This window comes from Lynx rufus, unplaced genomic scaffold (assembly GCF_022079265.1).
Source record: "Lynx rufus isolate CCGP_SWC_20201006 ecotype Redwood Valley unplaced genomic scaffold, mLynRuf1.p SCAF_14, whole genome shotgun sequence".
Taxonomy (NCBI): domain Eukaryota; kingdom Metazoa; phylum Chordata; class Mammalia; order Carnivora; family Felidae; genus Lynx; species Lynx rufus.
In genome coordinates, this window is record NW_025814828.1 from 38,732,934 (window position 1) to 38,758,019 (window position 25,086).

A 25,086-nucleotide genomic window follows, 5' to 3' on the forward strand; every position below is an offset into this window, starting at 1 on the left:
TTTTTTTTAATGTTTATTTATTTTGAGAAAGTGAGAACATGAGCGGGAGAGGGGCAGAGAGAGAGAGAGAGAGAGAGAGAGAGATAATCCCAAGCAGGCTCCACACCATCAGTGCAGATCCTGACACGGGTCTCGATCTCAGAAACCAACCATGAGACGGTGACCTGAGCCAAAATCAAGAGTCAGCCGCTTAACTGACTGAGCCACCCAGGCACCCCTCAAAGTTCATCCCGTATGTTCTAGTAACCCAGATACGGACCCAGATTTTAGGAGGCCTGAAGCTTACATAATTTGGGAGTAAGCGCTTCAATACAAAGAATGCCAAAATTGTTAAGACAAAATTAGGATCGGGGCTTTGGACTGGGGCTCAGGCCATGGAAGAATCCTAAAGCTCAGACTTCATTAACTCCATTAACATCAAAATAAACCCCCCTCTGCTTGTACCCAATACCCAGGTCAAGTGAGTTTGGTGGGATGTTCATTTCGGGGGCAAATAATTAGTGAATCACATTATTCTTGAGCCCTCGCTCGAAAATCCTTCAGGGACCGTCCATTCCTCAACCCTCTGTGCTTCGCGGCGGACGAACAAAGGGGCAAAACTGTTAGATCCGTTAAGGCCACGCGGTGCAACCAGAAGCAAAGTCTACGCCTGACGCTGCAGCTTGGGATAGCTGATTTGCGCCAATGACCATTAAATTCTCATCTTGGATGCCCCACCGCTTCCAGCGCCGAGAGTTCAGAGTTCGTCAAGAGGCCAGAAAGAAACCCACCAAATCAAAGATGCTTTAAAGAACGCTGCTCATCTTTACTGTCAGTACAGCCTAATATGCACTTAAAAGCAATGGAAACAGCTGGTTTGTTGTTGTTGTTGTTTTACTAGTTTGGGCTGTCCCAGCCACTAAGGTTCGATGATAAGCAAGTCCTCCTATAGCAAAGAAACAATAACCCAAGGCAGGAATTCTAGGTGAGAACAGGTTACATTCAAGTCCCCGTGCCTTCAGTGAGAGAAGCTCCTGCTGAAGCCCCTGGAGCCTTTTCTAACCTTTATGCTACAGGAAAGTCCAACAGGCATCCATCTGCCGGTGCCGCATGCATCCACACGAAATCATGAGGCAAGTGACACGCTTACAGCCCGGCAGGTGAGCCAGGGCCAGCGGATGGCCGAGCTGCCTAGTGGGAGAGTCACATTGGAATGTTCCATGCAAGGAGTCTATGGAATCGCTTTCTCCTTAGAGTCCTTGAACGCACAAAAGAACCCTCATTTTTTTTTTTAGGAGTCAAATTGGGTTTTACGCAGGGGCACAAATCTCTCTTGGAATTCTACGGAGCCCTCTGCTTCTACATAAATAGAAAGCTTACCCCTGCACCTTCCTTGGGACTGTGACCAACCCCTTCTCTTTGTCTGTCTGCCATTTTTTTCTCACCGCCCCCCCCCCACCACCCCAAATCTGCTGAGGTGTCATTAGATAGGAGAAGGTACTAAAAAGCACCAAGGTGGCATTTACAAATCCCTCCCTGGCCCCTCTTAGGAGGTCCCAGTGGTGTGGTTAGCGCCTGTCTGCACCTTCCTGGACTGCACTGGCCACAATTGCTGACAAGGGAGGAAGTGCGACCACACTCACTGACCGGACTCTGTTCTAGTTTGAACTTCAAGGATACGAGAACATAATGCGTAAAATGCGGTCTTCTGAATTCAGAGAAGCAGACGAATTATAAACTCGATCGAGATGTCCGATGTGACTGTATCTGAGTAACATCAAGTACGCTAATTTAACCTCACCAAAAAGTCAGAAAAGGCAAAGTAACGATTACCAGAGAATGCGGATTCACGACCCACCCACCCCCGCCCCGCTTGCACCATGGATATAATTTCTAGTCATTACTTACATTAAGTACACTGTTGTGACTCAAGAAATGCTGTGCAATAATAGCGTCTGTTAAATGGGATATTTTAACATATGAGAAATATAAAAAGTCAGCGTGACTATAAAATGCATCATAATTTTGCATTTGCATAATTTTCTGTTTAAATGCACGATGCTCATGTTATATTAGCTTTAAAGGCACAGACTCCTTTTTTTTTTTTTTTTTACATAATGCATAATTGTACAGAGTGACCCAGAGAAGTGAGCAGAAAGAAATTAAGCGCCAGGGATCAACCAAAATGGACCATCGGGCATCCAGAGCTGATCTGTTTGCCGAGGACGGCTAGATTTAGAGGATGCCAGAGAAGTCACTCTGTCTCTGCAAGTTCCCTGCAAACCGGTTAGGAGACTAACAACACGCTATGTCTCACCAGTACCACGTTCATTTTCCCAAATGCAACCTTTGCAGTCTCGAAATCGAGCTGGCGGACAAACATTAACCAAATGTTGGGGCTCTGCGCTGAAGGGATCAGATGAGGTTTGGAAACCTTTGCCACGTCCTTCACATTAAGACCATCTTTCAGTGGGACGGAGGTCAACGTCTTCAGTTAACTCGTCTTTTCTATATATGGTTTTTTTTTTTCTTCTTCAAGTTTTAAGCCTACCCCAAAGACTTACTGATTCTACACAGGCATCGACATTTATTAAAAACCAAATCTGGGGGCGCCTGGGTGGCTCAGTCGGTTGAGCGGTCGACTTCGGCTCGGGTCATAATCTCGCGGTCCGTGAGTTCGAGCCCCACGTCGGGCTCTGTGCTGACAGCTCGGAGCCTGGAGCCTGTTTCGGATTCTGTGTCTCCCTCTCTCTGACCCTCCCCCGTTCATGCTTTGTCTCTCTCTGTCTCAAAAATAAATAAACGTTAAAAAAAAAAAAATTTAAAAACCAAATCCTCCTTCCCAGGGATCTGCGGACCACTAGCAACTCCTCCCCAACAGCCACCACATGCACATGCCTGGCTGCCTCGTGTTCACAGTCCCCAAAACTAATGTGCCCAACTGCGTCCACGAGAGAGCACGACTTTTAGACAGTAACAGAAGAGACTACCGATGTGGCCCCCTAAGGCCCGTGCATTGTGACTAATCTGGCAAGCAAATGCCGTGGAACAAATTCCCTTAACGAACGGAAGAGTGAAATCCAAAGTGTTTTTTGTGCCAACCCTTTGTGTATGCTGTGTGCCTTCTCCCACGACAGGAAGATGCCCAGGAGGCCAGGAATGCTACACAATGGGAACACCAAGACACGCGAGGTGCTCATTCTAGTAACAAAGTGCCTTGTCTCAGACAAGAATACGGGAGGAAGCGCTACCCCCCTGCCCCCCAGCTCCAAACCCCAACCTGGGAGGTCGGCAACCCTCCTCCCCACCATCACTTCCACTCAGGGACAGGTACCTGGAGCAGGGCCCAGGAAGGGGGCAGGGCTGGCTGGCAGGTTTCACAAATGAGGGCTTTGTTGTTCGGGTTTCATGTCAGATCCTCTGCCTGCTTCCACGATTCCCATAACGCCACGGAACACGCAGTAGGTTTCTGCGCTCCTTCCGGCCTAAGAAACTCTTTAACTCCACAGCTCCTAAGTCCTACTACAACAACCTGTACCTGTTAGGTTCTTTTTTTTTTTTTTTTTTTTTTAAGCTTATTTCTTTCTTTTGAGAGAGAGGGAGAGAGAGAATCCCAAGCAGGTTCTGCGCTGTCAGCACGGAGCCTGATGCGGGGCTGGAACTCACAAACCGTGAGATCGTGACCTGAGCTGAAATAAAGAGTCAGACGGTTAACCGACTGAGCCACCCAGGGGCACCCCGCCCCCCAGTAAGTTCTTAATAAACCACTTCTTCTCATTCTGAACTGAACTCATCTGAAGAGAACGGACGTCTAAGGAGAGAGAAAAGCTGGAAACATGGCTGGGCTTCACCAGGAAAGGTAGAACAAACTGGCACGAGAGACGCAGAGAACTCAGATAAGCAGTATACCCGTTGCGGTAAGCAGGAATTCAGTGAAAAGATTCAATTTCCATTTCAGTTGCTCGACCGGAGAACACGGAGCCCAAGCTGCAGTCAGGCAGAGGGCCGGCTGTAAAGGAAAACGGAAGCCTCTGGCATCAGGTAGACAAGTTCAGAGCTCGGCTCACCCTTCACTTACTGCATAGCCTTCGACAAGTCAGCCTCGGCTTCTGCACCTCTAAAATGGGGACAATGAGTCTCGAATCGTTGTTAGGAGTAACACAACAAACGCCTACCGGCGAATGCTCAATGAATACATGGTAGCTATTCTGAGCTTAGCATTTGCAACTCAAAAGCAAAATCCTAAACCACAGAACACAGATTCTAAATTTTTAAACGTTATTTTTTCTTATTTTCTTGATTTTTTTTTACATTTATTTATTCTTGAGAAACAGAGAGAGACAGAGCACCAGCAGGGGAGGGGCAGAGAGAGAGGGAGACACAGAATCCGAAGCAGGCTCCGGGCTCCGAGCCGTCAGCACAGAGCCCGACGCGGGGCGTGAACCCACAAACTGCGAGATCATCACCGGAGCCGAAGCCGGACGCTTAACCGACTGAGCCACCCGGGCGCCCCTTGATTTTTTATTTGAGAAGAGAGAAAGAGACAGCACAAGTCAGGGAGGTGGGCGGAGGGAGAATCTTACGCAGGTTCCACGATCAGCACAGAGCCCAACGCAGGGCTCCATCCCACGACCGTGGGATCATCATCTGAGCCCAAATCAAGAGACGGACGCTCAACTGACTGAACCACCAGGCACCCCGAAGTATTATTTTCTAAGTGACATACGTGTTACTTACCAATTCCATATTTAGTCTTGTAATAAGTCTTCGTAAAGTTATCACAGTCGCAAAGCAGCACTTTTCTTCCCCACACATTGATGGTGGTTCCTATGAACAGGTCACTATCTTTGTAAAACTCCTGGTCTACTTTCCCGAGCTAATAAACACAAAGGAACAAGGCGTTGGCGCCACAGACCCTCTGAAGACTTAGGCAAAAGAAAAAAAAAAATTGTAAAAAAGGAAAAAAAAACAAACCCTCATTTGTATCATTTATAACCAAGACAGCCAGTCAATGTTAACATCTGGAAAGTCTTTTGGTAATGCAGTGCTTGCAAATAGCGACGCAACGTGTATTTATTCACATGTGCGCTTGAGCCTGTTTAGGATTGACAGACAGAGGTGCAACGCACACGTTTATATATTCATTAACCGCGTTCACAATCAATCTCACAAGAGAATCTGTGACGCACCCCGTATCTCAGGTTCCAGGAAGGTCACACCGGAAGCAGCAATGAAACGTGAGGTCCCTCACCTTGTATTTATCCAACAGGTAGCCGTCCGCTGGTCTCCCTGTCAAGCCACGATACATGTTAAGAACTGCTCGATCCGTTATCTGACCTGGCTGATAGACTCCAGGTGGGCCATACTGGAAGAGAAAATCCGAACGAGGTACGGTAGGTGGCTTACTGAGCACAAAAGATGGTCGTGGTGAGGGGCCCAAGCTGGAAATACGCATTGTATGAGAAGGGGACCAAAACACACCGCCCCAAACACGCCTCTTGGGCGTATGGACTATTTTGAGCTGGTTATTCTGAAGAAAACAGCAGATTCGGGAGGAGCTGGGTACAAGGTTCCCTTTTGTTTAACCAACTGAGCCACCCTTTTGTAGAAAGCATTTACATCTATAAAGGAAATCTCCGTTTGTAAGAACGTCTCCCTCTGTGTCCCAGGAAGAGAAGGCAGGCTGAACATCTCTAAAACCTCTGACCAGCGGGGAAGACGACTTAAATCTGCATTAACCAGCGCACTCTTGTTCACTGTGCTTTCCTTGGTGACCCCCTATCACCGGCTTCCCTCCCACCTGGCCACTTGACCCCCCAGTAGCTGGAGATGGTATTTAAGGTGGTGGCTTGGGCCATTTCAGGAAGTTCTTCCGTTTTCCTAAGTCTCTCTCATGACGACGGGAGGTATACATGTTATTCAACATTTGCTGGGTTTTCTCCTGTTAATCTGTCTGCCGTTACCGGGGAGGGGAGGGGTGGTCTCAGCCTAGAAGGGTAGAGGGAAACTTAGTTTTCCTCCCCCAAATACGGTTCTCCTCTGCCCTCATACTCCATCCACCTCTCCCTCTACTTCCACACCCATCCTTCAAGGCCGTGCTAAAGGGCTGTCTTTTCCCCTGACCCTTCCCGTCCTCCTAGCCTGTCCCCAGTCCACACCTCCATAGCACCGAACGCAGGGCTAGACCGCTCCGTGTGGTTTCTCTGAATGCCTCACCGGCAGCCATCTTTTTTCCTCTTCTCGAAACTACGAGAAACACCCTGAGGAAGAAACCATGCCCTGCCCACGTCACTCAGCTTAGCATCCTGCCCAACCCTGAGCTCAGGAAGCACTAGCCAGCCGAGAGGGACCGCGTGGTGAGGTGGCAAGAACCCCAGAGTGCAGGCGGCCTCTACCGGAAACTGTGGCCCGGAGCAAGCCAGGGTACTGCTCCACGCCACGCACCAGACGTGGTCCCAGCGGTCGCGTGAGCTGCAGGAAAGGTCTTAACCGACTTCACTGAATGGAAAGTGACCCGTTTATCACATACAGAGGAGGAATCTGAATCATCCCTGATAGGTGTGACATAAAACACAAGTTCAAATGTGCGAATTTATGACGTGGGGGGGAGGGTGAGTCAGCCAAGCAACATAGAGAAACAGTACCTTTGGAGCATTTTCTCTTTACCACTTACTAGCTACAGGACTTGGAGCCAGGTATTTACCTTCTGGGAACTTTGGTTGTTGCTTGGGTTTTTTTTTTTAAATGTTTATTTTTATTTTTGAGAGAGAGAGAGAGACAGAGAGAGAGAGACAGAGCACCGGGGGGGGGGGGGGGAGGGGGGGGAGGGGCACAGAGAGAGGGAGACACAGGATCCGAAGCAGGCTCCAGGCTCCGAGCTGTCAGCGCAGAGCCCGACGCGGGGCTCGAACTCACGAACCGTGAGATCGTGACCTGAGCCGAAGTCGGACGCTTAACCGACTGAGCCACCCGGGCACCCCCCCACCTCCACCACCCCGAGAACTTCAGTTTTGTCGTCAAACTGCAGTTAATAGTACTGATTCCTTGCTCTCTCAAAGGATGCTTGAGTGTCAAGGGACTGCTTACTGCTTTTTTTCTCTCTCCGCCAGGAGAATGGAAGTTCCATGAAGCAGGACTTAATCCATTTCTTTCTCACTGGAACCCCCAGAGCTGGCACACAGTTGACACTCAATAAATATTTGCTGAATGAATGAATAAAGGAAGCAACGAATGTCAAGACATACCGCAAATGTCCAGTACGTCATTGTTATTTTTTATAATTAGTCTACTGGTCAAAGCCATTCTAAAAACAGGCTTCCCAGGCTACCTGAGCCAAAGTCGGAGGCTTACCCGACTGAGCCACCCAGGTGCCCCCATCCCATTCAGCTTTTACAGTTACTTTCAAAGGGAGGCCTTGTGAACGGCGTTTCAGAGATAGAAAAATACACTCAGAGAGGTTAAGTGACTCGCCAAAGGTCACACAGCTTTTAAGGGGCAGAGCCACAATTCTAACCCAGGTCCTCTGTCTCTCTGTTGTTTCTTCTGCCCCCAAGTTACTTAGCTCTCAAATGGCCATAAACGTGTAGGAATCAGTCCAACAACTCTCTTTTAATAGTAACTAAAATGCAGGGGCGCCTGGGTGGCTTGGTCGGTTAAGCGTCCGACTTCGGCTCAGGTCACGATCTCACGGTCCGTGAGTTCGAGCCCCGCGTCGGGTTCTGTGCAGACAACTCAGAGCCTGGAGCCTGTTTCAGATTCTGTGTGTCCCTCTCTCTCTGCCCCTCCCCGGTTCATGCTCTGTCTCTCTGTCTCAAAAATAAATAAACGTTAAAAAAATTTTTTTTTTTTAAAAAAATAAAATGCAAAAGCTGTCGTTGATGTTAGCCAGTGGCTAGTTGGTGACTGGTGGCTACTTTCCTAAGAATCATTCCTGGGCATATGCTTGTCGTGGGGGGGGGGGGGGGTGTGCACGTGTGCATGTGTGTTTGCACACTCAGAGCTTAGACCAAAACCGTGCAATTCCTCAGTAGGCTACGGAGGCCAGAGGCCAATGCCCCATCCAAGGGCATGAGCAATTCTTCTAACTAGAGAGTCACTTACTTTCCGAAAACTGATTACGAACTCAATGCTGAATATGTACTTCCTCTCCCATTTGACTTCTTTTTCTGTTTACTTGCCTGAATTCAACCCAGAAAATTTCAACTTCAATTTGTTATATGCTCTATATTACTTTCATAGATGTATGTATTTTTTTAAATTTTTATTTATTTATTTTGAGAGAGAGAGAGAGAGAGAGAGAGAGAGAGAGAGATAGAGTGAGTGAGTGAGTGAGTCACAGAATCCGAAGCAGGCTCCGGGCTCTGAGCTGTCAGCACACAGTCCGATACGGGGCTCGAACTCGTGAACCGTGAGATCACAACCCGAGGCAAAACCAAGAGTCAGACACTTAACCGACTGAGCCACCCAGGCGCCCCTCACACATGTATTTTAAAACAGAGAGCACAAAATGCAAGTTTTCCAAACACCCGTACTAACACTTGGTAACTGTGGTCATTGCATAGTCATAACCCACAACATTCCAGACAGTGAATGGTGAGTCTTTTGGCCCGCAAGAAAAACTCAGAAAGTGGTTCCGTGTCTGCGGCTCACCTTGGGTAGCTTTTTCCTCCGGAGGAACAAGGATGTGGCATCCCGGCCTGAGCAGGGTGGCATCACTTCTTTGATTTCGATGGTATCGTCGCACAGAAAGTAATGCAGAATGAGTTCTCGACGGTCCCCGAACATCGAGGCTGAGTCGTCCCACAGGCAGAAAAAACGTAAAACCTTCCTATCATACTCAAGGAACTGTTTCAGGGTGTCATAGGACTCATAGGGACGTAAGGGCTCCATGCGGTCTAGCGTCTGAAAAATGGGGAAAAAAGGTCAGTAAGAGTGGTTTTGCATAATCACTTCTGGGATACACGCAATCAAAGCACATGAAGAGATCTTTCCCATAGACTATTCCGGGATATTTTTAAAAATTTCAAAGGACTTAACGACATACGTGTATATACACCGACAGCTAGTTTTTGCCTTAAAAATACAATCCAGGGGCGCCTGGGTGGCTCAGTCGGTTCAGCGGCCGACTTCAGCTCAGGTCATGATCTTGAGGTCCGTGAGTTCGAGCCCCGCGTCAGGCTCTGTGCTGACAGCTCAGAGCCTGGAGCCTGCTTCGGATTCTGTGTCTCCCTCTCCCTCTGCCCTTCCCCCTACTCACACTCTGTCTCGCTCTCTCTCAAAAATAAGTAAACATAAAAAAAATACAATCAAGTAGTAAGAAGCTTTTAATATTAAACAGTATTTTAATATACTATCGTTTTATACTGTTTTTGAAAACTGGTTTTTCTCAAAGAGTTAAAATTCTTTTTTTTTTTAATGTTTATTTTTGAGAGAGAGTAAGGGAGGAGGAGCAGAGAGGGAGACAGAGAAACCCAAGCAGGCTCCACGCTGTGAGCACAGAGCCCAACATGAAGCTCGAACTCACAGACCATGAGATCATGACCTGAGCCGAAATCAAGGGTCAGACGCCAAGCCGACTGGGCTACCCAGGTGCCCCACAAAGACTTCAAATTTTTAAGAAAACACAAAACTAATGTGTGGTGACAGAAGTTAGAACAGTAATTGCCTCTGGGTAAGGGAATGACCAGAAAGGGGGAGAAGGGAACTTTCTGGGGGCGATGGAAATTATCCGTGTCTTGATTTCTGAGTCACTTACTAAGTCGTATACGTTTTTCAAAACTTTGTTGATCTATACGCCTAAGATTTATATACATCTGAGCCTATGGTAATTATGTCTCAACCCCCAAAAGACACTGGTTAGAACTTTTCACTGAGAATCTGTATCTGTAGATCCTTCTAATGCATCCAAAGATTTTTGTAAAACTCAAGGAAAGAAGCAAGTCATAGTTTTATTTTGCTCCAAAGCTTCAGATATCAAGGCTCTGGAAGGCTATGGAAACAGGAGCAGAGCCAATGGAGAACCGCCGCAGTCTTCTTGGTGTGACTTTTCTAGACTTGTAGGTCCTCAGCCCTGTCTTGGAGCAAAACTTCCCCCATTCTACCTGATGCAGCCAAACAGGACGGTTATAAAGGAAGTGCTCACTGGCAGGAGAGAGGCAGTCCCATATCGGGTTGTGTAATCACATTTGTAATTTCTCAAAACGTGCTCTCCGTCCAGGGCAGTTTATGTGCAGACTTACTGCAGGATTGGGGGAGACGTGATGGCCTTCCAGAGGCTCCTAGCCTTCTTCTTTGCCCTGGATCTTTACCCAAAACCATGGGACCTCTACTTTCATCAACTGAAAAGTGGTTTCTTTGGCGTCATAAGGCCTTTAAGAAACGCATTATTGATTATATACCATCGGGGCTCTTTCCGGCTTAAGTTAAATTGCTTAATTTTAACTTCATATCTGAAGGCAGCCAACAACTGGAGAAGTAAACGCATTAAAGTCAACATAAAAGCCTCTTATTAAACTCCTAATTTTCCACAGATTTCTATATTTATGGAAGAGCTTTCTCCCTGAGGGAATAAATGCTAAAATCATTTTCCCCAACCTAAGGAAATTCTTTAAAACCCTTCTTGGCTGTTCTTGGTATTTATTCTCGATTCCCGGCACAGAAGATTTTTTTTTTCTTCATAAACCTATGGAGCGGCACAGTGCTCTCTGCATTTAATACAACGCATCATCATTCCTAAGCACTATCATATAATACCGACTGTTCGTGAATGAGCGCAGCCATATGCAAAGGGTGGGAACTCATGTGGATCCGGTCCTTTTAGGTTCTCCTCGTTGTAAAGGCTTCATCTAGTTCTAGGCTCTTGCGCCCAGGGTGTTTGGAAAAAAAATAAAAATAAACCCAAACTTTAAATCTGCTTGTATACCAACAAACACAGGTATAATGCCACGGGGACTTCTCCTTAAATATTCCAGGATCAACAATATGCATATCTCAGGAGGGTTGCGTGCCTACAGGAACGTTAAAGAATAATTCTGCCGGGGCTAGGGGGCGGGAACAGATGACTGATCCTACGTGTGGCTTTTAGCAAGAGACTAGAGCAGAACCAAAGGCGAATTTTATTCTAAATTCCACGCTATCTTTCGGCAGGGAAATTGATTACAAATTTGAGAAACAAGAGAAACGAGATTAAACGCATCTACGGGGACAGAAAGGACAAGTGCGGTTATCCGTTCCTGGGTGGGAAGAGTGGCTGACTGGAAAACGTCATGAGGGAACTTGCTGGGAGGAGAGACGTGTTCCGGGTCTTGATTTGGGTGTGGGTTACATGGGTGTAGCATTTGTTAAGACTCATCCCATGGTACACTTCATTTCGGTGTACTTTACTCTGTCTAATCCTACTTCAATTAAAAAAAAAGAAAAAGAAAGAAAGAAAATGACCGTAATCAAATTCTGGGTTAAGAAGCACAAGACTTGAGTTGAAGGTATCTGACCTTCCACCTGACACTTGCCCTTTTGGGTGTTCTGATTCTTCTGTAAAAAAAAAAATAATAATAAATAAAAAATAAAAATAATAATAAATAATGAAGAAGAAGAAGGAGAAGGAAGAGAGGGAGGAGAGGGAGGAGGAGGAGGAGGAGAAGGAAGAAGAAGAAGAAGAAGAAGAAGAAGAAGAAGAAGAAGAAGAAATAATAATAATAATAATAATAATTTAGGCCAAGGGATCATTAAAAAAAAAAAAAGACAACTTTAGAAAGACAATACTATGAACACTGGGTTCTTTCCTCCCCGTACTAACTGCGATCAGACTTTGAAGACAAACATGCTTTTATAATGGGGTACATCAGGGTCATGGCCCTTCCCACTCCTCTAGAACACATCTGATGCCACCATTCGCAGAGCTGGGAGTCCTGAGGAAGAAGGAAAATGGTATGCCCAAGGTTTGGTGCGGTTAGTCAATAGTACAGAAGCAAAAACGTTCCCAGAGGTAGGCAACCAAGATGGGAAAAGAGTGGACCTAACTCTTATACTGTCAGTGACCACAAAGCCAATCATGGGCTCTTGGAAATTGCCCCACGGGGCAGCTCACTGGACTCCTACCACCGGGAAGGGAGACTCTCTGTGGAGAGAAGCGAGGGTGGGGGTGGTGAGAGAAGACTTTCCTGCACTGAGCCCAATACCCAGAGTTCCCTCCAGCCTCAAGGTGAACAGGATAACTCCAGTGACCATGACCCCAAAAGTGCTTTCACATCTGTATCCGGAACGCAGATATCCTCGACTGAGTCCCCTTTACGGATTCTCATTCTGAAGACAAGAACTCACGGATGTTATCAATCTCTTACCTCTCTCCGTATCTTCATGTAAGGATCTTCTGGACACCGTCCTGGGGGATTTAATTTGACTCCTATTTTCTTCAAGAAGTTTTTTGTGAACGTATCAGCATCATAAATCTTGAATGTCCGGCCATAAAAGACAACATCTATGTTGATATTGAAATGATACACAGTATAAAACTGATCTTCATCAGGAGGTGGGAGAGAAATCCGATGACGCCGGATAGAAGTCCCTATGGTGTGGAACAAAGTACAACCGTTTCATCGGATGGCTAACAAGGAAGAGGTCATAGCACGTCTCCATAACGACCCTGAATGCTTTCCCAGAACGGGGAAGTGGGCAAAGGGCTGAGGTCCACAGTCACTTACCAGCCTTGCATGCTATTAGAGTTGCCTAAGTGGTACCAGGGAAGCACTTTAATAAACCATAAAGACTAGGGAAGGCAGACTAGTAAGCTTCAATATGGTAGGTGCCAACACCATGATTCACAGCTTCTACAAGCTTCATGGAATCTTCTTTCCTCTACCAAGCTCTCCTCCCTCCATGTTTGATAGCCTCTGTTCACCTCCTCCCAACCACCCCTACAAAGTGATGGTTATCAGAGGCTTTGTAGTTGTAGACGGTGCTCTGGGCCAAAGGTTCTGGATCACATCCCGTCTTTTACTTCTAACCCTATGATTAGCCCATTCGCTCCTCCTCTTGAGAGTATAGACCCAGGGTACCCAAGTGTGCCCAAAATGGTGGTTCGCCACTGGCGGTAAAAGGGTTCGCTTCCTGAGCCTCGCTTCCAACAGGATGACACAACAATGTCCATGTAACTCCTGCCCACGCAGGGGGTTACATGACAGGAGAGGAAACCCTAAGCTTAGAGAACCTAAATCTTTTATAACAGACAATAAGCATCACAGGGAGATACCACCTGTATTAGACTGGGCGGTAAGCATGTTCTGGAAGGAGACACCACTCTATCTTCCAAGGCTGCGAGCAGACCCGCCCTTTGCTCCAGAGGGAGAGACTACCTTTGTCTTCCAAAGCTGTCTGCCATGTAAACATCCTGGAAGAGAGTCCAGAACAAAGAGCAGGCAACGTCTCTGCTCGTGAGATCCACCAAAACGCGAGATACCGTGGAGAACGGCCTCTCAACATCTGTGACTGACTTTGGCCCGAGAAACTACTCCACGAGCGTAAAGAGAGAAAGAGGTGAGCAGAGCAAGCTGAGGGTCTGACGGTTGAAGTAAAAGCGGCTTGGGTGACCTCTGTAGGGAAGGAAGTATTTTAGTATAAAGATGTCAAGCAAGCTTCTTCGTATTTTCTACAGCACTGAGAACGGCACCTTTTCCCAAAGTCTAGAAGTACTCGGAAATTATTCATTCCTATTCACTATGGAACGTTTCGTGAATATCTTTATGTGCCAGGAACTGTGTCAAGCTCTGTTCCATTATTCTACTAATCATCTTTTCACACTGGTAAGGGGAAATTAACTAAAATGATTTTCATCTTCTTTTCTTTGTAGCAATTTTTAATTACTTGGTACATTAAATTAAAATAATAAAACTATAAAATTAGAACTGCCCTGGAATATCTTGAAATGTACTACATAAAAGATGATATAATTTTACTGCAAAAAAATTATACTTCAATTAGCCTTTAATTCATGCCACTGAAAACAGTATGCAAATTACTTGATCATTCAAGATGAGACAGCGAGAACAAATTGCATACTGAAACATCTGCAAAAGCATGGGCATTTCAGGTATTTTCAGAAGCCATCATATATCGCTTTAAAAATACTTATATTGTGACAGTTTTTAAGACATATAAAATGTATTCAGTGGCCAGGGAGCTTCTTCAGAAATTCCATCTATCTTGCATTTGGACTTCATTATAAAAATTCAAATAAGCAGGTTATGCTGATTTCTGTTCGGTAAGACTTCGAATAGGGACGCTCTATTTCTCTAGGTGGAGAGAACCAGCCCGCCTACAGAGCTTTTAAACAGTAATAATCAGAATCAACATCACGGCCCTAGCATATCCCTTCATATACATTTTCTCATTTAATCTTCACTGGTCCCCCGAGGCTGATAATGCACGAGACAGAAGAATCCAGCGTATGGAGAAGAAAGTCAAGGTTCCGCGCGGCCGAGTGACGTGCCCGAGGGTCACACCCTAACAAATGGCAGAAAAAGATCTCGAAACCCGGGGTTCCGAGCTCTAAGGAGATACCAGCCCTTTCCATGGTTTGCGCTCAACCACATCTCACTGAAAACTAGCCACAGATTACGTAAGTGAAGGAGAGGAGGGAGTGTTCTAGGCAAAACAGGTTGGGGGGGAGCGCCTGGGTGGCTCAATCGGTCAAGCATCCACCTCTTGATGTCAGCTCAGGTCAGGATCTCGCGGTTTGTGAGTTCCAGCCCCGCATCGGGCTCCGCGCTGACCACGTGGAGGGTGCCTGGGATTCTCTCTCTCCGCAACCTCCCCAACTCCCACGTGGGCGCACGAGTGCTCTCGCTCTCTCTCAGAGCACACACATCAACTGAAAACAACAACGAAACGGGATAGAAACTGGGAGAATCGCTGCCGGCCGCCAGAAAAAGGAGGGCGGCAAGATGGAGTCGCTCTTCCAAAAGAACGGCCTCTCTTAGTTCTCCAAAAGCAATTTTCTGAACAGGGCCCACTTGCCTGCTGCACCAACGCCCCCCTCTGGGGGGGGCACCACCCCTGCGTTAGCTGCCCCCACACCCTCCCAGACTCCCACATTTCCTTACCTGTGCTCCCACGTCTCCTCCACAGGGCATGCCCAAGAGGCCAGAGAAGCTCTTTGAGGTAACAAAGAAAAGCCTTGACCATTCGTGGGTTGGAAAGAGAAGGCAGGCCTAACACTCAATAGGAAACTTTTCAATAACAAGAAATCCAAAGCCACGCGGCGCCTGGGTGGCTCAGTCGGTTGAGCCTCCGACTCTTGGCTTCGGCTGAGGTCGTGATCTCATGGTTCCTGTGTTCGAGCCCCCGTGTCGGGCTCTGCACTGACAGTGCGTAGCCTGCTTGGGATTCTCTGCCTCCCTCCCCCTCTGCCCCTCTCCTGCTTGCTCGCTCGCTCGCTCTGCTTCTCTCTCTCTCTCAAGGTAAGTAAATAAATAAATAGTTTTAAAACCCAAAGTCACAATTCCACACTAATTAGAAAACAAGTATGTGGGCCATTTGAAATGGACAGTTGCGCCTGAGAGCTTTCAATAACATATTCGTGGTATCCCTCAACTGTGTCGTTCGGGGATCGAAATTTCTATTTCTTGGTATTCTGTGTGTGTTTATAGTCCTCCATGGTAAATGGCAGAAACCCCACCAGCAAGAATCTGTTCTGGAATGCCAAAGAAATGGGCAGGATGGCATTCCAGAACAAGAAATAGAAATTTCACATGAACCATGAGATCAAAGTATAGAAGTAAAAAATAATGCTCTAAAACTGGAAAAACAAGAACGGAAGGACCACCTCTACCCTTTACATTTTTAAACGTTTGCCTTCTTGACTGCCCCATAAAGACAATTTGGGCAGATGTCCGCGCATTGGGTGCCTGCTTTTAAGCGCCTCCTGATCGTCATATTTTCTCTCTCTCTTCCTTTTTAAAGACCCTGGCTATCTGATGATGCTCTGCAAGCTTTAACTTTCCAACATTTCCCTGTGGTTTAGATCAAAATGATGACATATCCATTTATGTTTAACGCATTTTCATTTCACCCCCTTGGGACTTGCTTTAGATCTTTGGTCATACCACTAAATTTAGTTTTTAGACATTCACCTTCCAGAATTGAGACTACCACCTCTTACCTCTAAATTTTCGGTAGGTTTAGTTCGTTTTAGTAACACCGCACACCTAGGATACATCTGAGTCTAGAGACAGGGATTTCTTAGGTGAATGAATATTCAACCGGAATTGCCACCTGTCGCTGTGTCAACTAAGTCTGTAACCTAAAAATGTTAAGACCCTTCAGTGTGCTCAGACACAACAGAGTATCTTCTCTTATGTTCGCGATTATTCCTCTGCTAAAATGACTGTTCCGTTTTGATTTTTACAAAATGTCCTTCTTTGGCGTTTTGGTGCTATAAGAATCACTTTTTTTTTTTTTTTTTTTTAAATATACAGATAGTCTGATACCTGTCTTGTAGCAAAAGAATACAAAAACTCCAGGGGGTACCCGGGTGGCTCAGTCGGTTAAGCGTCCGACTTCAGCTCAGGTCATGATCTCACAGCTCCTGAGTTCGAGCCCTGCATCAGGCTCTGTGCTGACACCTCAGAGCCTGGAGCCTGCTTCGGATTCTGTGTCTCCCTCTCTCTCTGCCCCTCCCCCGCTCGCACTCTGGTCTCTCTCTCGCTCTCACTCAAAAATAAACATTAAAAAAATTTTTTTTCAAGGAAAGAAAATTCCTTGCCTCTGATCATAACAATACTGGGGCACCTGGGTGGCTCAGTTGGTTAAGCGTCCGACCCTGGATTTTGGCTCAGGTTGTGATCTCACAGTTTGTGGGATCGGGCCCTGCGTCGGGCTCTGTGCTGACAGCGTGGAGCCTGCCTGAGATGCTCCCTCTTTCTCTGCCCCTCCCCTGCTCACTCTCTCTCCCTCAAAATAAACTTTAAAAAAAAATGATCCTATGCATGTCCCCCCTAGCCACCAAATGAGCCCCAAACACTAGCATGACAGGTGCTCTAATGTCCCCTTATATTATTGCCTCCTCTCCTAGTTTTCCTTACACACCCCAGGATCGGCTCCCAAGTACCTTCCCAACTCCATCCCTACCACTTTCCCACCTCTTGATCTCATGCTGTCCCTTTTGGCTAATTTACCTTCATCTTTCATCTTTATCTGGAGAAACCTGTGAGGTACCACTCAAATGTCTTCTCTAGTGGATACTGGCGTTTCCTCTTCTGATCCCTCAAAGTACCATTTCTGATGCCTGCATTCCGTTATGGACATTGTCTACCACTTGGCCTTTCCTCTTATCTCTCCTCCCTCCTCTCCTTTGTTTCTTCAACAGATACTTACTGAGCAGCCCCCATGCACCAAACACCTGTCCTCACAGGTCAATGACTTACCTCCACTCTTAAATTCTGTTCTGTTCCATTCAATGGCAACCCCTTCCCCAAGGTCTACCCTCTGGGGTTGCCAGATTTAGTCGGCACACTGAAAATTAGGATGCCTAATTAAATAGGAATTCTAGATAAACAGTGAATAATTTTAGTACAGGTAGGTCCCAGGCAATAGTTGGGACACACTAAATACTTTATTGCTTATCTGAAATTCAAACTTCATTAAGCATCTTGTATTTTATCTGGCAACCTTACCACCATCCGTCCTCCACTTTACGGGAGGCAGTACTTAGATGGACTATATGCCCAACGTCAATGAATGACATATGAATGTAATATTTTGCGATTACATTTGATTATCCTACAGTATAAAAAAAATGTATAAGAGAAAGTATTATGTTGAAGGGTGAAACAAGTCACTAGTGGAAATCAGTTTTTTTTTCCATGTCTATTCACTTTTGAGAGAAAGAGAGAGCACACAAGAGTTGGGGGGAGGAGTGGGACAGAAAGGAGGGACAGAGGATCCTAAATGGGCTCCACGCTGACAGCAGCGAGCCTGATGTGGGGCTCAAACTCACCAACCCGGAGATCACGACCTGAGCCGAAGCCGGACACTTAACCGACTGAGCCACCCAGGCATCCCAGCAATCAGTGTTCTTAACCAAGGACATGCTAAGGAATGGAAGCCAGTTCTTGACCCGCCCCCCAGTCTACACAATCAGAAATTCTTGGGGAGGGCTAGGAGATTCTGATGAGTGCTCTCAGCTGAGAACAGCTGGCATAGACCTCACCAGAAAATTATGGTACCTTTCTAATCATTAGCCTTTCTTTACCATAGGTTAGTTTGGACTCAGGAGTGGCCGACAAACAATGATTCTCTTAGACAATTGGAAGTCAAACTACTGGGATTAACCTCTTGACATTCTTGGCTTGGTGTAACATTGTTTTAACCACATTCCAACAGAACAGCAACAAACTCTATACATATGACACGTCTAACCAAGAAGAGAGTGATGTCCTGGCAAGAAATAAAAGCAAGCCTTGAGGTGTGACAGTGACGTGACTTATACCACACGTCGACCGACCTCTCTGCCAGCATGGATTCGTGAACGTTACAAATACGTTGTTCTGATTAGAAGCTGTGTGTAACTGAATGCCTAGTTTGGCATCGTGCCTCTCTTGTTTCTGGCTTATTCCAAACTCCCCCCTCCCTAAAAAAAAAAAAAATCACATGACAGGAGAAGCAACTGAAGGGGGAGGCCGGCCAATTCATCCAGGTGTGCTCATTTTTTTTAATTTTATTTACTTATTTTGAGAGAGAGACAGCATGAGTGGAGGAGGGGCAGAGAGAGAAGTAGAGGGAGAGAATCCCAAGCAGGCTCTGAGCTGTCAGCACAGAGCCCAACGTGGGGCTGGAACCTACAAAACTGAGATCATGACCTGAGCTGGAATCAGGAGTTGGACGCTTAACCGCCGAGCCACCCAGGTGCCCCTACGTGCGCTCATTTCAGTGGTCGGCTCCACAAAAGAAGGAAAGTGTTTGACCTCCCTTTTCATTTGGAAAATGTAGATGCCCTATGGAAGTCACAGGAATACCATCAGTGGGCATCACCTAAATAGGACCCCTAGCCCCTTTCCGGGGCCCACAGGTACATGAAAAGCAGTCCCACACTAGTCAAGATACAATTGAAAGAAACGCCACCTGCCCCGTCCCACTGAGATCTGAGCCGCTGACTCACAAAGCTTGTTTGCTCTTTTTCCCCGTTTAACTTTGGAAAGCCCAAAGAAGATGTTTACGTGATTTTTTTCCCAAGGAGCCTCTGTCCAAACGGACCTTCCTGAACTGGAATCATCGTATTAAATATTTCCAGACAGACTGGTTTCTTGCCAAACAGAGCTTGATGATGGGAGTGGCTGGTTCGTGTTTGCTTTCCACGGTGCTTGCTAGAGCCCGCCAGGAATTGCTGTTGACAAACTCAGTCTTGTTATGGATCGCGATGACCGCGTATTCCGTGCGTACCCCCTGAGCTGTGTCTTCCCTCGGAGAAAACGTCCTGATCAGGAAGAGCCAATCAGAAATTCCGAAATTTTCAAGAGACTTTACAAGTCGCCTTTTACTCAGAGTTGTTCCCCACCCCCCCCCAGCCCCGCCCCGGGTCTTTATGAATAACATTGCCCCCGACTTCCCTAATAATGTTCAAATACATCATTATGACTAACATCGGTTTGCCTCTGCAATCTGCTTGTGCGCTTCGATTTGAAATCAAGAGGCTGAGAGAATCGAGAAGTCTTAATAAAAGCCTTTCCAAGACCCTCATAGAGGTTACCTTTCATTTTTCTTCTTGGATAGTTTAATAAAACCAAAGACTCACTAGATGGGGCAGTGAGCTACAGGAATAATAATAAAACAATGCACAGGGGCACCTGGGTGGCTCAGTCGGTTGGGCGTCTGACTTCGGCTCGGGTATGAACTCACGGTTTGTGGGTTCGAGCCCCATGTCGGGCTCTGCTGGTGGTGCGGGGCCTGCTGGGGATTCTCTCTCTCCCCCCCCACTCCCCCCCCTCTCAAAATAAATCAATGACCTTTAAAAAAAAAATAAAAACAATGCACTGATGAAGGTTCAGGATATCCCGTGATCCCCAGTCTATCATTTGTATAAATTTGATGTCACATGGGGAAGGTAATCAAAAACAGGCAAAAAGCTTAGTTAGGGAATGTTGGAGTAAAGCATTCAAGTGACTATAAATATAATAAGTGTTTATAAATATAAATATTAGTATAAAAATATAAGAAAATATTTTTTGACTAAGGCAATACCATCGCTTACAAACACACAGGTAAAACAGATGTTCATAGAATTTAAAAGTTGTGAATTTGCTTTCTGTTCTGAAGTAATTCTTCCAACATTTTCTAATACATTATTGTCAATCTTTAAAAACTGCCTTGTATAGGTTAAAAACGACCCTGAAGAGTCTAAAGACTTCTTGTCCCTTCATAAAGTGTCGTATTTCCAACCATAAAAGTCTGTAGGAGCGCCTGTGTGGCTCAAGTCGGTTAAGCGTCTGACTCCTGATTTCAGCTCAGGCCATCATCTCACAGGTTCATGGGATCGAGCCCCACTCTGGGCTCTGCACTGAAAGCTGGAAGCCTGCTTGGGATTCTCTCTCTCTCTCTCTCTCTCTCTCTCTGCCCCTTTCCTGCTCCCGCTCTCTCTCCCCCTAAATAAATAAAGAAGCAAACATTAAAAGAAGTTTTCTTTGGAAGTCAGAGAATCTTTTTTTAAAACATCAAGGCATTTCCATATTTCCTAAAAGACTTGCCCTTAAGGCACAAATTCTCGAAACCAAAAGACCCCGGGGTGGATAGTGTGTCAGAGCGCAAAGAATAACGAGGACCACTCACATCCTCTCCTCACATTAATCCTTTCTCCCCCCACTAGTAAAACAAAGTGCAGACACTAAATCCAGTCTTCTTCCCTTTTCCACCACCTCAACAGTGCCTCTCTTCCAACATGGGAGAATAAGCCTGATTCTGTTCACGATCTGAGCACCCCCGATTCCCAGTCCACACCTCCAGTCTTGACTTTCTTCCTGAAAATACATCCCAACACGGCGGGCATCACCATACAGATGTCCCAACCACGTTCAAAGGCCTCACGGTCAGAACAAGGATACCCTACTTCTACCCCGAACGTTGTTCCCTGCTCCGTGCTTCTGGGTTTTACTACTGTATCACCATCTTTTCGACCGACCGCAGAGTGAGCTCTGAGGCGACCTGTTAAGATTCAGATGAAGCAAATTCCTTCTGTTTCTTTTTCTTTGAGAGCTGACAATGACCTACTTTAGATGGTCGTTGGGGGATTAAATGAGATAGTGATAAAGGAGGTACTTTACCAAGGACTTGACAAAGCACCTGTCATTAGATATTCCCCTTCCACACTTTCTATATTTAGTTGTTGGTCAATGCCTATCAACTCTGCCAACCAAATGTCTCTCAGGTCTTTCCTGTGTTTTCTGTTTCCTACTGTCATTGTCCAGGTTTAGACACTGAGCACCTGCTAACCTGAACAACTGCAAAACTCTTGGGCTATAGTCACTCCCTTTCCTCTCCAACCTGCTTACCTGCTAGCTCCAGGAGAGCCAGCACAGTGCCCGGCACAGAGTAGGCATTCGACAAACACTTCTTGGCAATGCTGACTGGCCCCAAGTTCATCATCCGGACGCAATGGAGCTATGTGCCAAGAAAACCTCAATCTCATGAACACTGAAGGAAATCCTCTGCATACTGCCCCGTCACGACCTTATACTCAGAGACCCATGGTCCCCAAATTTCTCTGTTTCTCCCCAGCTGGTAAGGAACAAAGCTGGTAGGGAACAAAGTCTCTTCAACACAGGCAGAAATTCGTAAGATGGGTTAACTAAGGGTAAGCAGGGCATGTTATGTGTCAAACACAGAACGGAGGAGATGGAAGGACCCAGAGATAATTCATTTTCTGTAGGTATTAAATATATTTGAGGCACCTGGGCTCTAAATATTCATGACACAACAAATATACAAGAGTCAGTAAATATTCATGAGTACTCAATATTCATGAGGCCTCAATTTGGTCACTCATTCGTTGGTGACACCCATTCTGGCCCCAGGTGTCCTTTCGCCGAGAAACAAACAAACCCCATGACTACAGCTGTGGCCAGGCCCTCTTCTCCCTGGGTCTCTCCCATAGAGCGTGTGCCGTGAGCCCAGGGTCCCTTCTGTCTGTGGTCCTCCTTACTTGAACTTCAACTCTGGTCGTCAAGACTGACGCAGCAAAGACAGCGGGACCACGGCCTACCCCGGGATTCAGGCAGAGTGGTCCTCCCAGCCACCCGTACCTCGTCCTACGTGTGCGAACTGAACTCCTTCCTTTCCCCCTCGCGTCTCACTGTACGTTTCGAATTGTTTCCACGCGTCACGTGAGGATGCATTTTAATCTGGTCCACGAGGCTTTTGCTCCGTGGCCTCTGGGAGAGCCCACACGCACGCTTCTTGGAGGACGGCGCCGCCTCAAGGTAATACCCCCACGTGACACTCTGGTTGCTACGTGGAGAACAGATGGTTGTACCAAAGAATCATGGCTCGGGGCGCCTGGGTGGCGCAGTCGGTTAAGCGTCCGATTTCAGCCAGGTCACGATCTCACGGTCCGTGAGTTCGAGCCCCGCGTCAGGCTCTGGGCTGATGGCTCAGAGCCTGGAGCCTGTTTCCGATTCTGTGTCTCCCTCTCTCTCTGCCCCTCCCCCGTTCATGCTCTGTCTCTCTCTGTCCCAAAAATAAATAAAGGTTGAAAAAAAAAAAATTAAAAAAAAAAAAAAAAAAAAGAATCATGGCTCCTGAGGGGTCAAAGTGGTCTTGGAAGGTCATCTACACCACCACACACACACACACGACCCCCTCCCATACCTCTACTAAGCTATCAGTGAAAAATAACCCCTGACCTGCCCCCTATCTATACCAAGGACCAAATACGTGACACCCCTCTCTACCCCCACACCTGACCCTGACCCCCATGTTCTTCCAGAAACATCCCATACGATCTCTGGCAGCTCTCTGCCAGAAAATTATTATTCTTACTGACCTGAATTCTGACCAACCCCCCCCCCAGGTCATATCCTTGAGGATACAGAAAATTAGGTCGTCCTTCCTCCCCATGGCAGCCCTTCAGATTCCTGAATTCACCAGGCACACCCGAATCTTCCCTTTACAGACAAATATCCCTTTTCACTATTCTGCCTTACACATGACAACTTTTCAGGCCTTTTACCACCGTGGTTGCTGCCCCCTGAAGGCATCCAGATCTCAGCACTGTCCCAGGTGAAGGACTCCTAGCACAAGAAGAAATCAGTCACCTCCCTTGATCTCCACCCTACTCTTAATAATGCAGTTTAGGATTAACTCCTCTGGTGGCCACATCACAGAGTTAATTGGCTGAGATGGAGTATGGATAAAGAGGACTGGTACAGGGGCGCCTGGGTGGCGCAGTCGGTTAAGCGTCCAACTTCAGCCAGGTCACGATCTCGCGGTCCGTGAGTTCGAGCCCCACGTCAGGCTCGGGGCTGATGGCTCGGAGCCTGGAGCCTGTTTCCGATTCTGTGTCTCCCTCTCTCTCTGCACCTCCCCCGTTCATGCTCTGTCTCTCTGTCCCAAAAATAAATTAAAAAAAAAAAAAAACATTGAAAAAAAAAAAAAAGAGGACTGGTACATGGGGGAGGGGAGGGGTGAAGGAACAACGACCCTCTGCGGAAGAGCCATCAGAGTATGTAGTTAACAGGGATGAGGAGGAAGAGAGGGTGGTTAAAGCAAATGGCTGTGAATTCAAGAAAGAAGAGAGAGAGGTGCCTGGGGGGGGTGCGGGGCGCAGTCGGTTAAGCATCTGACTCTTGATTTCAGCTCAGGTCATGATCTCAGGGCTCAGGAGTTCAAGCTCCACATCGGGATCCACGCTGACCATGCCGAGCCTACTCGGGACTCTCTCCACCTCTCTCTCTCTCTCTCTCTCTCTCTCTGCCCCTCCCCTGCTCACAGGTGCTTGCGGGCTCTCAAAATAAATGATGAGATAAGCACTTAAAGGAAAGAGAAAGGAAGAAAGAAGAGAGAATACAAATCTGGAAGCCACAGTGGACGAGTCTCCTCTCTTCTCCTTGAAAGTGTTGTGAAGAAGTAATATGATCATAGTAAAGAGACTGAAGACACAGGAGGGTTTACTCATACTGGAGCAGCATGGGAAAGAAAACTAATATACCATACAAGAGCAAGACAAAGGGCCCATGCTGAGGTGGGGGGTGGGAGGGGGCGGAGTAGAAAGCCAGTAAGTCACCATCAATAACCGCAGGCCAATGGCATGTTCATATTCGCAGTCACCAACAAGTCAGACACCGAAGCAGTATATGGCGCCTTTTAAAAAGCCAGAGACGGGGGTGGGGCACCTGGGTGGCTCAGGCGGTCGAGCGTCCGACTTCGGCTCAGGTCACGATCTCGCGGTTCGTGGGTTCGGGCCCCACGTCGGGCTCTGTGCTGACAGCTCGGAGCCTGGGGCCTGCTTCGGAGTCTCTGTCCCACCCCCCGCCCCCGCCCCGCCCCTCCCCCACTCATGCTCTGTCTCTCTCTGTCTCTCAAAAGTGAATAAAGATTAAAAAATATATATAAAAACCTAGAGAAGGGCAGCATATAAAGGTGGGAGTTCCAAGTCAGAGAACCGTAACTCTGCTTTCAATAGGTACCTTGAGGCAGTCCGCTATTTTTCAACTCTGGTTCATTTACTTGAATTGTGTCATCTTCGAGGTAGAAGAGGATTTTATAGCGTCTTATTCTATACTTTTCTTGACTTTTATCAGGCAATTCATCTTCTAAATAGGCATCGAAAGATAATACCTGTTGGGATCATAATTAGAAGCTAAGAAATGGCAAGAAAATTTTCATCAAAACTGACAGTCAATACGGCTAGTGCTTATACACTTGCTGTTGATGTAAAGCGAACATGGAGAGTTTCACCAAGACATTCCACACATCAGCTCTGCGAACAGATATGCAATCTAGGTTACCATATACAAAGCCTGTATTTTCATCACTGTCTGGTTAGGATAAGGAAACGATACCCAAGCAACAAATCCATCATTCAGCTCTGCTATAAGCTGAAGTACTATCTGTCAGATTTCTCAGTGG

At 46.7% G+C, this 25,086-nt stretch overlaps 1 protein-coding gene across 1 annotated transcript in view; it reads right to left on the reverse strand.

The window, feature by feature from the left end:
- Positions 1 to 25,086, reverse strand: part of EFHC2 (EF-hand domain containing 2) — a 204,268-nt gene that overhangs the window by 103,447 nt on the left and 75,735 nt on the right. Inside the window, exons 3-7 of the mRNA XM_047076103.1 lie at positions 24,645 to 24,795; positions 12,318 to 12,541; positions 8,629 to 8,880; positions 5,231 to 5,344; positions 4,717 to 4,855 (exon numbers count right to left, since the gene is read on the reverse strand). Coding sequence (XP_046932059.1) covers positions 4,717 to 4,855; positions 5,231 to 5,344; positions 8,629 to 8,880; positions 12,318 to 12,541; positions 24,645 to 24,795 — 880 coding nt within the window. The remainder of the gene's footprint in view (positions 1 to 4,716; positions 4,856 to 5,230; positions 5,345 to 8,628; positions 8,881 to 12,317; positions 12,542 to 24,644; positions 24,796 to 25,086) is intronic.